Consider the following 14,201-nt stretch of genomic DNA (forward strand, 5'->3'; position numbering starts at 1 on the left):
ATTGCAGGTCGCCGACTGGAGATCATAGGCAAAAACTGATACCACACACGTCAGCCAGATGAGATGGTGCAGATGTAAACACGTTCAGATGAGCATGCAAGGCTTGTAATCCATCTTCTGCTGAATTGCCAACCAGTAGTGTAATGTATTACAGCACACAGTTGTTTTAAATCGTAGAATTTTCTTTATTTTAAAGACAAACGCAAAAAAGGACAGATTCTTTTTTTCTCAAACTGAAAAATAGATAAGAAAAAGCCCAAATGTGTTTCAGTAGTGTATATTGTACGAGAAAATGATAACCAAAGGCCTTTATTTCAATATACATTCTTAAACACGCTGTTTGCATTTTCCCATAATGTTATGAAGCACTATTGGTATTTGCAAGCAACTGCGTCTGGCTCAGAAGTAGCAGTCAGGGCTGATTCCGTAAAAAACAAGTACGAATGAACAGCAACATTGTGCCTCGAATTTAGATTTGAAAACCGTCTACAATGTTCTGTTCTCTCAGAAAATCTACAGTTTACATTTTGCTGAACCTTGTGTTTTTGGAGGGGTGGAGGAAGCCGGGTATTATTTCCAATTACCTTATACAAGATAGCAAATTCCAAAAATGATGTAGAACATAGATAACACAAGCACAGAGCATATAGTATACGATCTTAATTTAGGAGCTTTCGTGACTGCAGGAACTATTCTTTGGTTCTTTTCGGTTAAGTCACATCTAAAAATAAAATAATAAATTAAAATAACATATTACGACGTTTCGATTGCAACACAAAATAACATATTACGAAAACGTCGTAATATGTTATTTTAATTTATTATTTTATTTTTAGACGTGACTTAACATATAGTATACGATCTGGATTTTTTAAATATATGTAAGGCTCTCCACCTTAGAAGTATGGCCGATAAGACAAGAGTAAACTGTTGAACTTTCAAATTAAACCTTTACGAATTGACTTCTATGAGTGTCACGATACTGTGCATGATTTGTGGCGATCATCATCATCATCGGCCATGATGAATCCACTGCTTATTGAAGGCCTCTCTCCAAGTCATCGCAGTGATATTCGGGGTTTCGCAATTAAACGAGCCGCGTGACAGGCCGCCCCACACTCTCGTCCAGAAAGAGGGTGCTGAACACGTCATCGAAGAATGAAGGGTGGTACTTGCAGGCCCGGGCACAGTCGGGATTAAAGTTCACCTCCAGGATCTGAGGTCGCATGATTCGGTCACCTGGAAGTCAGAGCAATGTTTATAATGAGGCATGTGCTGAGATGGGAAAAATCTACTCCTCCTAAATGCTGTAAGAAAAAAAAGCTAAAAGTGCAGCCTGAAATTTATTGCCACGACACTGCTGGCAGAAGATCCATCAAACTAGAGCTCTAGAGAGCCCCTCTGGAGGGTACTTTGGCCTACTCTTCCACATTGGCCACACATCTTGGAAGAGGTCCGAGTACCCACATCTTAGTCTACCACACACAACCTGCCTGCCAATCGACAGTGTGGTGTATCCATTCAGGCTGCCCAGTGTTTTAACATTGGAACACAACTGTTTTATTGCAGAAAGGGTCAAACCTTTTCTTATATTTTGATACTGGCAAGGGAAGTCCCATGATGTAGCTGCTCACCCTGAGCTCTCATTGTCCTGATAGTGCATTGGCTTTGTGCTGGTCGCCTTTTGGCGTCCTCTGGTCTAACACTGTTTGAGACTAGGCTCTAAAGAAAGCTGTCTCTGGTGTGGACCAATCAGTTTCAGAGACAATGCATCATCATACATTACCAGAGCATGTTGTGTTTGCATGTTCAACACAAGTATACGTGGTTAATGCAAACATGATTTCCCTGCAAAAGGTTTTTGCTTGGTGTTGCCAACTATTTATTGCTAACTATTTCAACTACCGTGTGAAGAAATCGAACCGGTGACCTCTGGATTGCCCGTGAAGCCTGCTGACCATTACACCATGGCACCATCCCAAAAACCATATTGTGAATTCATGTCTGAGAATGTGGCACAGGCATTGCTGTGCGTGTGTGTGCACGCGCATCACCGTTAGCATCCCAAAAACCATGTTGTGAATTCATAAGTCTGAGAATGTGGCACAGGTATTGCTGTGCGTGTGTGCGCATCACCATTAGCATCCGTGTCCCACTTCAACATCAAGTCGATGGCATAAAATGCTCGGGATTGTGGGTAATGTCCAATGCCGTAAGGGGCAGGTTTGGCCACAGCTGCTTGAAACAGCTCGACGAAGGCTTTGAAAATATCAGCCTGAAAGAGAAGAAAAAACACCGACAGCTTATCAGAGGTCATGTTACACACTGGATGGCAACTCTATGCATATATAAAACACGTTGAGAAAATTAATGAACACACACATAAGGTGGTTTCACTTTTGTACGTGCATTTGTATCCAAAAGTGTGAATTAGCTGTATGGAGGCCGACAGGTGGATGTCAGGACAAAATGTGTTTGCATATTTGAAAATAGTCTTTGTCGTGCTGGTTTGTGTCTACGAGTTTAGGGATCAATTTGCACAATTAACAATAAACCCACATTAGTAACACCGACTTAGGAGGAAAGCTATATAGCAAAAAATACAACACTCATAAATAACACTGCCTCTCATGGAAACGTAGATAATAGGCGATGTTCTGGGCAACTGTCCTTCAGGGCACAAGTGCTATGAAGAAGGACCATTGCCAATTAGTCCCCGACAGCAACAGAACTTTATACTACAAGTTGGTTCATATTGGATCTTCTTTACGAGAGAAACAGTGCCCCCACTGGGCTCCGAAAAGACAGTGCTCATGCAGAACCACTTTAAACCTCAGTTGGAACACACGGAGAGACTTAAAGCTGCTTTTTGAATGGTGGTGGTGAACACTTTACCTGCACCTCAGTCCAGGTGAAAGCGGGGTTCTGGCTCTCAAACAGTGGGATGAACTCGTGGTGATGCACCTGCTTGAGCACCACGCCCGGGGCGTAGTTCATCACCGTGAAGTGCTTCTCGTAGTCGTCTAACCGCTCGAGCGAGAAGGGCCTGTCGTCCCAGGTGCGCACCGTGACACAGAATCAGGATCGTCGATCTCCTCCTCCTCCTCTCACCTCTTGTGGGAAGCAGAGAGGCCGAGGGTAGGAAGCTAGGAGCTGTGCATGATGGAGTGTACAGATTCATGCCCATTTGAAAGCCGGTACCATGATCACCTTGTACCGCAAAGAAACAACTGCCTCCGGCGGTCCCCCTCGGCGAGACTGTGGCATGGAATTGGAATGGTTGAGATGAAATGCGTTGTAAGTTGCTTTGAGTTTCCAAAGCATTTAAGTGCCTTGTACATGCGCATCATTATCCTTACATGTGACCGATGTCACGAGTGCAGTGGCAGTCACGTCTGCAGATACCAACTTGTTGGAGAAGCGAAGCCAGAAGACGTTGTAGACGTACAGGGAGAGTGGGTTGACGGAGCGGAGCAAGACGATGTAGCGAATGTCAAACTTCACCATCCCCACATCGGCACGCTCAAACAACACCGGGTTTTCGATGTACTTGCACACCACCTTGTGCAGGAGGAGTAGGTGGTGAGACACAGAAGGACAGGTGGGTCAACAAGACATTATACTCATGGATATAAAAGGCAGGAAAGGAACACCAAATGATGGACAATTAATGTCAATAATAATAGACAAATCATCATCCAACAGTAGATTGAGTATGACTGATGATGACAGCCAAGAGAGATAACAAACTCATTGGGTTATACCTTGTAAGCAGAGGAAATGGAGCAACCCATTTTGACTATATACGCAACTATGATGAATTGCAACAGTTGAGACAATTGTCAGCATGAAAGAGGATGCATTTTTTCAGCAGTCTGAAAGGAATGGCCAATGAGGTGTTAAATTGCTGTGAATGAACGAGCCTGTCTGTTCATTGTTCAAACCATCCTGTGTGCCCTGCATCAATGACACGTATGCATGGAAGCGGGAATGATTTGTTTTGGGAAAACGTCATCCGTGTAGTTTTAAAATACTATGTCCAAGTAATAAATGAAGCTGTTATCCGTGGATTTTTTTTTTACACTGAAACGTTGTTAACGATGACGGAGACCACGGGTCAAGGTTGGCGGTGTAGAGGCCCTCACCTTGGGCGTGCTCTCGCGCTGCCGGATGATCTGGCTCAGGTTGTTGCTGATGTGCGTATCCAGCCCCCTTGCCAGGTTCCATGGCTTGCAGATCCAGTGGTTGTCCTCACCCCTGAGACAAATCGATGCAGGAGGCTCGATGACCAGATGTCAACACACGGCATCACCCTCTGCCAAGCCAGTACAACTTTCACTCACAGTGTGGTTGTGAAAAAATATTCTGCGAGATTTGCACAGAAGCTCCAACAGATTGTTAGTAAGGGTGACACGTTATATTATATTTCACGATAAAGTACGATAATTTCACAAAATGACGAATATCACAAAATAAGTATAGCTTACATTTATGACTGTATTTCACATTTTTATTGGATAGTTATCGTGCTTTGCTGTACGACCACTATAAATAGATTACTTTAACATGCTTAAACTGCAGCTCAGCCTGCCATAAATCGTATAATCATGGTAACTTATCAATCAATAAGGCTTATGACACACATACTGGCAGTTAAAAAAATATCAGGTCTTATAATCAATATCCTTTCAATTACTCTGGAATATTTTTTTAACAGTACTAAATTAATTACAATACCTTTTTATTTTTTGCGATTTTTTTTGTTGTTTCATACATGGTCAGAAAATAAGATAAACATAAAATGAGAAACGGTAATCACAGTATAACAATATATCGTGAAATTAACAATATAATTATCATGGACCTCATGTCGTACGTACGTGTGTTGAATTCCTTTCGCACCGTACGTAGCCTACCATGCTAATCAGAGGAACTACACATATTCGATACATCATAGCGTCGCCTCAACGCAGAAATCATTCTTCTTCAAATTAGGCCACCAGGGCCTTTGCCCTGAGCATTGCTTCGGGGGAGGGAAGGGGGTCTCTGCCCCCAGGCAGCCACTGACCTGCCCTGACGCTGCTGGAAGCAGCTGACGAACTGCGGCAGCTCAGTCTGCAGGTTGTACGTGGCCGGCAGCCAGGACGGGTGGCCCGAACAGTCACTCTCGACTGCCGTGGCCGTCCCAGCGGCGCTGGCCGCGATCCGTGCCATCGCTGCCATGCAGTCCTTGACTGTGAGCAGACTTTCAGCGGGGAACTGGCTCAGCATCACGCAGGGCTGCTCCTCGCTGAGCGTGCTGCCGATTGCACCAGGGAGGGGGCGGAAACACGACACGCGTGACAGTCTAAGCAACAATAGATGATCGTCGTTTTCAGCATTGGACAGGCTTGGTGGTTACCGTAAGGGTCAAAGGGCAGCTCAAATCGGTTTGTGTACATGTGTAGTCTTCCCATTTGGAACATACGCTGAAATGGTTCATCTACAAAAGGTTATTGATATTATTCCAGCTGATGCAAAACTTGTAATTATAATGAGATGCATTAACCAAAACGTCTCCGTAAATCTCATGAAACCCATACATACGATTGTGTACATGTCACCGCTCATATATATGAGGGCGATGCGGTAGTGCGATGTTAACTACCTCGCCTGGCATACAGGGGGTCGTGAGTTCGATCCCGCCTGTATATTTGGAGTTTGCCTGTTTTCCCCGTGGTTGTGTGGATTTTTCTCTGGGTCCTCTGGTTTTTCCCTCCACATTAAGAATCAACGTGCATTTTGAGTATTTAGCTTCTATATATGTAGTTGTATCCTTTATTTAACCATGATATGAAATAGACCCATTGAGACACAATGCCTCTGTTGCAAGGGCAAACTGGGAAAATTGGCTTTGCAAATTTACTTTTATTTTATTATAAACAGTTCTGCATATAAATGGAAGTATGAAAGTGAATGGTAATTGAAGATGTTATTTGTTTCCTTATAACTCCGAATCGTATAATGACCAATGGGTTCGTGTAGTATTTGTTTTGCTGAACATTCTGACCGAAAATCCTTGTAGTGCGTAAACAGGTATAGGATGTCAGCTGCTTCAGGGCCCTCTTCCAGCGTGAACCGTGGATGATGCAGATTGTCCCGCACCTGGGCGTGCTCCGCAAACACCCTGCGCTCGCACACGCAGAGCGCACACACAAACACATCATGCACACACACACAGCACACAGGTGTACGTGCGCATATGTCCACACACGCACTTACACAAACACCCATGCGTCATCACACAACCAAGTAATTTTCCCTGTTATGGAATGTGTATGAAAGAAATAGGTACTATAAATATATTGGACCAATTGCATAGTTAAAGTATACAATATCATATATAGCGCTATTATATACAGATATTTATTTCATGGCAGCCAAATAATTTGGCAGTCATTTAAAAATTGGCCACCAAAGCTGAAAGATCAATTTTGTGATAGCCAAAGCTGAAATATCATGATCAATACATGTATATAAAAAAACACAAACAACCTTTTGTCAAGGCTTACCATGCAGTATCAGAGGTGGGGGTTGTTGGTCATACACTGCCATGTTGGTCAGTATGGGTTGGTGGAGGGGAGGAGCCAAGAACAAGTTTAGAGATCACTCGACCCTGATGTTGGCCGTGACCAAGAGTAAACCTCAGGACCTCTGGCTGCCGGGCACATAGTGCAGAATGTAAACCACTGCGCTATCGCTCCATCTCACAGCACATAAATGAACACTACAAATGTAACGATTTACAAAAAAATGTCCAAATTTTAATGTCTACTGAGTTAAGATGGTTATGTGGCTGCATGTTTGTATCTCGGACTTGTCTACAGACAGAATACTGAATTACGATGCTGACATAATAGTGAGGTTTGTGAAGAGGGAAGGTACGTTTCTTAATTTTATATCGTAACATCTATTTGTTGTGCTACAAAAAAAAACTAATTTTCACGAACTCACTTAAAAACTTTGTCCTTGGGGTACACGGCTGGCTCAATAGGCAGTGGAAGGCGTTCCTTTGTTTCCTTGAAAATTGCCTAAGATTAAAAAGGAAAATCACATTTTTCATTTCATAATTGCACACATGCATAAAATGGTGGAATAGTAGTATAATCACGAATATTACACTTCATGCTCCTCTTTATCCTTTGGAAGGATGTGACAAAGCCCCATTATGATTGTGATGCAGATTGAGCCAAGTACCATGCTTACTGGTGACCTATGCAAATGCATAGGCAGCTATAATGCTTTCTGACATTATACAACTTTGCAGCAAATGTGACCATCACAACTAATTACATACCTGTCAACCCCTTATCAGTGCCGACCTTATTACAGACCAATTCAGACCTTATTGGTCACCACGTGCCCTTAAACATCTCAACGTTCATCTTCTTGGTTCTTTCGGTAAAGTCACGTAGAAGGGAAGTAATAAAATAATAAAAATAAAACATATTTTATTATTTCCCTTCTCCGTGACTTTACCGAAAGAACCAAGAAGATGAATCCCTGCAGTCACGAAAGCTTTAAATCGAAATCTCAACGTTCATCTTACAAAGTCCCATCACAAGGGAGAAACACAAAGACAAAAACAATTTGCCCATTTTGAAACGGCTGTACGCCGTATGGACCTGAAAACTCATTTTCCCTGTACAAAAATGCGGGTAAACCGTATGGGTTGACAGGTATGTAATTCTAACTATTTTTTATTTTTTGTTGCCTTTAATGTTTGATGAAATATAATTGACATGCATTTCATATTGCTACTTTAATTATAAATTAGTAATTTTGGCACCAATCACATAATCAATTATTATGCTCATGATTCAAGTACGTTCTACATTTCAAAAATAGGTTGAAAAGTTTATGTATAGGTTCTGTCCATCCCAAAGATGATCCAATATGAACCAAGGTGTGCAATATAATAGCCTGGCATTCAGGGACTTGCCGTACTGAAAACCAGATCAATCCATAAAACGGTTGCGCAAATCTTGCCAACGGACTATTTGCAAATATGTTTTACCTTTACAGCTACATGTCAGCTTTCGTACTGCCAATTAAATATTGATGACAACAAACGCATGTTGAAAAGCAAAATAATCCATTTCGGTGCATGCATATTCTAAATGTATTAATTCAATTGACTTATTAAGAAGGTGGTGCTTGCGCTGCTGGAGATGGGGGCAGCAATTCTATGGAGCGAGGCAAAAGAAAAGTTGGACGGCACACAGCCGGAACTATTGTTGACGAGCAACGCGCCACATCGGAGCGAGGAGGACTACATCACCTCGAAGGACTGCGGCGGAGGGACGAGCACGTGCATGGGAACGTGCGTCAGGTCAGCCCGTCTCCACGGCAACAGGCGGCAGGTGCGCACGAGCGGGTCACGCTCGCCGTAGGCAAAATCCCGCGTCACCTCGTCTGCACACGAGCCACGGACATGCGAGGGTGCGAGGGTTAACGGCGGCGCAAACGCTTTCGTTCTGCTGTAGGCTGCTATCGACAACTGACCTGTTCTGTTTTAAGTTGTACACTGCAATCGTCAAACACAGCTTCATTGATCTTGTCAGAAGAATAACTGTGAAATATTTATAGCCTGGTCTATGCCCAGATCACCCGTGATTGCACCAGCTCTTGTCAGATCTTTAAAGCTGAGCAGAATTGAGCCTGGATAGTGCTTGGATGGGCGACTACTATGGACAACGGTTATTATAGGCTTCTGCAGAGGTACGCGGTGAGCAGCAGATGGCAGTGAAGCTAATTACATTGTTGTGATGTACTTCTATGCTCCCACATCTATACTTGCCCCCCTTTGCCGACTTGCACTGACCAACGTGATGTATGGTCTAATAAAATAACCCTTACAAACTGCAGTGGCATGAGGAGGCCATCATACAGTCTTAGAATGGCAAAGGACTATATACAGGGTGACCCAAAAAAAACGGGCCCCGTGTACACTTTATGTGATATCTCCTTTATTTATTCACCGATTGCCCTAATTTTACAGGACATGGCAGAATCAACGACCGTGAGTACACCAATACCCCAGTGGGAGCTGGGACAAAGAATACACTGTGTTAAATTTTACTACAAGACAGGCTCGTTCAAGAAAACCCAGGACAGTTTCATGCGTCAGTTCGAATGTGAAAAGGCTCCATCCAAAAGCAGAATTCAGAACTGGGTGGCCCACTTCGAGAAGTATGGGACCGTGGAGAACCTCAACGCTGCCAGTGAGAACCGTCCAAGCCACTCGGGACGTCCCAAGAAGCGAACAGCCGAGCTGGTCGAAAGTGTGAGAGAGTCTCTCCAGCAGAGTCCGAAACGCTTTGTGCGTAAGTGAAGTCAGTCCCTCGGTATGTCCCGTGAGACTTGCAGGAGAGTGCTGGTGAACGATATCAGGGCTTACCCATACAAAATACAGACGCTGCAGACCCTTACAGCCTCAGACAAGAAGCAGAGGAGCGCTATGGCAGTCAAGATGCTCGAGAAGATCGAGGAGACACCAAGTTTCCTTAACCTCCTTTGGACCTCAGATGAAGCCCACTTCCATCTTGACGGAAAGGCGAACTCCAAGACAAATGTCTTCTGGGGGTCCTCCAGACCCAATGAAGTAGCCACCAAGCCCTTGCACTCTCCTAAGTGCACGGTGTGGGCTGCAATCTCGGCCAGAGGCATCATCGGACCAATCTTCATCGAAGAATCTGGCGCAGCAGTGACAGTCACCAAGGAGTGGTATGTGGAGGTCCTCAAAACCTTCAAGAGTGAGCTCCAGACCCTCTACCCGTCGCTCATGAGCAAGTTCTGGTTCCAGCAAGACGGAGCAAGTTCTCACACCTCAAACCTGTCCCGAGATTGGCTGAAAGAGAACTTCGGAGGCCGAGTGATCAGTCTCAAGACTGATTTTGAGTGGGCACCCCATAGCCCGGACCTAAGCCCCCCAGATTTTTTTCTTTGGGGCTATCTTAAGGACAGAGTCTACGCAGGGAAACCCAGAACCATCACGGAACTCAAGGAAACCATCAGGGAGGAGATGAGAGCCATTACCAATTCAGTCTGTAAGAACGTCATGGACAACTTCGTGCTGCGCCTCAAGAAATGCACGGAGCTAAATGGAGGCCATCTAGAACACATGCTGTAGAACGGAGAAAAAAAGGCCAAAGACCCTAGTGTTTTGATTTGATGTTTCGAATATAATAAACTAGTTATGACCAAAGTTTCATTTCGTTCGGACAAAACACTAAGAAACGGGGCCTAATTAGAGTTGGGGCCCGTTTTTTTTGGGTCACCCTGTATATATACAACTTGATAGCAATATTTTATTGAAATGCAAACATGCACTGAAATTTAGCATACGTCTCTAAAAAACTAAGATATTTACACTTTCATAATGCACTGTCTGACAACGGTGACGTGCTACAAAGTAGCTTTTAAAGATGAATGAGCAATGAATTATACAACGGTGTTGGAAATGGACGAGCGACAATGGCTGTAAAAGTAGCGTGGTTAAATCCTTTCAGCCGGTAGCATCACCTCCTTTTTCCAGGTCTACGACAGGCCAGAGGAGTGTGTAAGCCAGCTGCTCCGGCAGGTAGAAGAGAGGCGCCGTGCGGAACGTGGGCTGGTCCGAGTGCTGGATTCGTGAGCCGAACTCATCCATGATGTACCACACGGGCTCCTTCTCCTCTGCCGACTGCCTCCTCCAAAGGAAGTCAAATACAAGCCAGTCTGAGGCCTTTGAGCATTCACAAATGCATTCAATCCCTAACATATACTTCAACGTGACCTGTCAATGCATTTGGCAATATCATTGCCATTAACTAAGGTTGGGTGCAGCGGTGATGCAGTGGTTTTCGCACTTCACTACGGACTAGGCGAGCCGAGTTTGATTCCTGGCTTAGGCTAACACCGGTGGCAAGTGATACCTGAGGCCGTTCTGGGACCCCAACCACCCCTGCCCTGTTTCACCAACCCACAGTGGTCAGCATTGTTAAGTATGGTATGAAAAAACATAACCTATGACCAATAAAGCTTAGGAAGGCTTTCATCCAACACTTAGTTACTAAAGGGCTGAATATATGTTATTTATATTGTGACCTAAAGTAACATTTAAAGATAATTACAACCTGCCACATAGCCCATAGCTGCAACATTGCAAGATAAATAAATATAAGTTCCAAGGCCATACTTGAAAAGCAGAAGAGAGGATTTAGATTTTCCTGATGCAGTCAATATCCTTCTATTATATGAAGAGGTATGCATATCGTTTCTTGAACCCTTGACGGGTTGATAATGCGTTCAACATTTTCCCAAACATGACATAACTAAATTTAGCTGCATTATTCAGCAGGAAATTGACATTACAAAATCATTTGCTGTATTCTAAATGCCCTCTAGGTATCTCAGTGACCCTTTTCAAAGCGACTTTTTTTTTCTGTGCCCAAACACAAGCTGGTTCAAACTACTTCCAAAGCTACCGTTCAATAAACAACGTAAAGAAAGTTATGCGCCAACTACAAGTGATCTGGCTGTGCACGTCATTGTCCGTGCTACTGTGGCCTGCGCCTCCCCCCCCCCATTGTGCCGTGTGAGCGGTGTGTGGACGAGCCTCACCCCGTGGGCCAGACTGTAGGTCTGGCTGTACTGCCAGAGTTGTGCCAGCACGTCGTCCACAGTGTCGTCGTCCGGGACCTCGCCGTGGAAGTCGAGCCCCATGAGCTGCGCCATGCGGTGCACGAGCCCCGGAACCTCCAGCAGCTGAGTCCGCGCCACGTCGGCACGGAACGTCCACGCGTGGTCAATCAGGAAGATGCTGCACACAAAACAGGGGACGGACACGTGTGTTTATCATTGGCCCATTAAAATTTGTCATTTCGCTCCCAATGCGTGCGTCAAAATTGTGCAAGCTGGACAAAATTGGTCTGGAAGGCCAATCGGCTGATGGGCTAAAAGTATTTTTTATTTAGAAGTGGAGACAGAACGGAGTATCGATTATATATGATTTTAACTATAATTCTCCACAATAATGCAGAGGTTTCTCTGCAATGTTGCTTTTGGTGTTGCACAGGTGCCCATAGTTAAGATTGAGTGCTTTGGCCAATCGGATCTGGCAACCCAGTAACATTTAACAAACCTGTTAATGAAACCCATGAAGTGGAAACCGATCTAATTTTATTGCCAAAACAAATGTTGGTGAAAATTGGTCTGGAAAGTCAGAGACCAATGGACTAAACACTATTTTTATTTATATGTAAATAATCAATTTACACAAGTTTGATGCAATTGTTACCTTTAGGCTAATTAAATCAAGAAGTACCAACAAGAAATTAGACTACGGTTAATTCAAACCGTAACCCTCAATTATGACAATTCACAGGATCTCTGGAGGAATTAAAAATACATTCCTATCGTCTTGGCCAAGATGTTCAAAAAAATCAATCTTAAGCGTAAAAATCACCGAAACATCGACGGTACTGTAGCAACGACATTTAACAAACGAGCAGTCATCCTCACAACACGTGCTCTAAATTGTATTTGAAACGCTCAATGGCTCGGGTTGAATCCTACCTATTGGAGTCAGAAGCAGAGAGGCCATCTTCCCGTGTTACAATCACTTTGTAGCTTGGAGGCTCCCCGGGATTTGTACGTTTAATCTCCTCCGAGTCTCCGTCATCTCCATCGCCTTCCTCCACCACCAGCATGACTCCAAACACCTCGCCCGCATCGAACACCTATCACACACGGGTTGAACAGCTGACCCATAAGCATCACTAGTCCACAATTATCATGATTTCATTTAAAATGGCAATTGGTTTTGGTGGTGTCAATAATTAATCACCTGATGGTGTTTACAATGAGAATGGCTTTCATTGTCAATGACAAATCTGACGGGGATGCGATTATGGTGATTGTGTATGGTGCTAATGAACATAATAATTACACCAATTATCATAGCAACGATGTACTGCAATATACCTGTCCTCGGACGGGCAAATGCGAGTAAGTTATTTCTAATTACGCGTGCTCACCCGGGAAAGCCTCTCCGAGTCTCCCAACTCATTCAAGGAGGGTCTCGTCAAGTGTACTCAGTTAGGGGGCGATGTTTCTAAACCAAATTGGGTGCAGTAGTTCACAGGCACAGGGCAAAGTATTATTTAGTATTGGGATGTTGGGCGTAAATCGATCACGTTTGTTTTTGCACGATGGCAATGACCCTGCTGGTGATGTCAGTTACGATTATAATGATCATCACTACAGTCGGGGTGAAGGTTTATAACCACTTCAATGGCAATGACCAGAAATAATAATGATTAAAATAGCGATGTTGACGTGGCTATGAATCTGACAAGTTCGATCCAGTGGCGAGGAATATCTTAAGGCGTGGGGAGGCCTTCATCCAGCAGTGGCTTAACAAAAGAGCCGATTAATTTGTTTAAACCCATTAATTATACAGAGCCGGTGGATACCAGCGGCTTCTGTGCATCCCACAAAAAAATATTCCCAGTTGGGAACTTGGCCCAACATTGGCCCAACTTTGGCCCAACGTTGGCCCAATGTTTTGCGTGCGAATTGGAAGCGGCTGAAGCGACGTTGCTGAGGGTCCCACGATCCCCACGTCCACAGCGTCGGCGGCCCTCGGTCGCTCAACGACGGCGAGACGCCGCCAAGTCAGGCAGACAGTCAGGCAGGTAGACACAGGCAGGCACAGGCAGACACAGGCAGACACAGTCAGGCAGGGCCACCTCATGGCTCAGCTTGTGGTGCAGGCGCGGCCACAGCAGCCGCGGAACGCCGGACGAGACGAGCGCAGGGCCGTGCAGCGCCACGAAGCGCTCGTGCCCCTCCTCCTCCTGCTCCACGCCGCCTGCTGCCACGTGCGCCACGGGCGCGGCCATGAGCGGCTTTGGGGCCGCAGCTGTCGCCGCCGCCGTCCGCTCTGTCAGGCAGAGAAGAAGCCGCCCCAGCGCCGGTGTCTGTGGGGGTGGGAGGAGGGGCCGTGACGGTGGGAGGAGGGGGTGGGGCGGTGACGGTGGGAGGAGGGGGGTGGGGCGGTGACGGGGGGAGGAGGGGGGTGGGGGGAGGCGGTTGGGGGTGGGGGTGGGAAGGCCATAGCAGTGACGTAATCGATAAGTTCCCTATGCGATGCTTAGCCAATGGGTACGCTCCCCTAC

The 14,201-nt window shown here is 45.1% G+C and overlaps 1 protein-coding gene across 2 annotated transcripts; it reads right to left on the reverse strand.

The window, feature by feature from the left end:
* Positions 1 to 803: 803 nt before the first annotated feature.
* On the reverse strand, positions 804 to 14,000 carry TTLL12 (tubulin tyrosine ligase like 12). Of its 2 annotated transcripts, none has more exons than XM_078859050.1 (13): positions 13,773 to 14,000; positions 12,598 to 12,761; positions 11,644 to 11,842; positions 10,564 to 10,723; positions 8,321 to 8,454; positions 6,994 to 7,070; positions 6,050 to 6,166; positions 5,069 to 5,299; positions 4,146 to 4,257; positions 3,449 to 3,561; positions 2,896 to 3,046; positions 2,137 to 2,275; positions 804 to 1,239 (listed from the first exon to the last, which is right to left on the reverse strand). In XM_078859050.1, the coding sequence occupies exons 1-13, from the start codon at positions 13,923 to 13,925 to the stop codon at positions 1,088 to 1,090; spliced, it is 1,902 nt and encodes a 633-aa protein (XP_078715176.1). In that variant the 5' UTR covers positions 13,926 to 14,000; the 3' UTR covers positions 804 to 1,087. The 2 variants fall into 2 exon arrangements, with proteins under 2 accessions (XP_078715176.1, XP_078715175.1); XM_078859049.1 differs by having other exon boundaries at positions 806 to 1,239; positions 3,410 to 3,561.
* Positions 14,001 to 14,201: the final 201 nt, after the last annotated feature.

Source organism: Lampetra fluviatilis, chromosome 8 (genome assembly GCF_964198595.1).
Source record: "Lampetra fluviatilis chromosome 8, kcLamFluv1.1, whole genome shotgun sequence".
Taxonomy (NCBI): Eukaryota; Metazoa; Chordata; class Hyperoartia; order Petromyzontiformes; family Petromyzontidae; genus Lampetra; species Lampetra fluviatilis.

What these genes read in the sequence shown, in the direction of transcription:
- TTLL12 (XM_078859049.1), bottom strand. Translation starts at nt 13,925, where the DNA reads ATGGCCGCGCCCGTGGCGCACGTGGCAGCAGGCGGCGTGGAGCAGGAG. An exon ending in CCTACAGTCTGGCCCACGGG is followed by an intron (nt 10,724 to 11,643) that starts GTGAGGCTCGTC and finishes TGGAGGAGGCAG; the next exon opens with TCGGCAGAGGAGAAGGAGCC. An exon ending in GTGGGACACGGATGCTAATG is followed by an intron (nt 1,240 to 2,136) that starts GTGATGCGCACA and finishes TCTGACTTCCAG; the next exon opens with GTGACCGAATCATGCGACCT.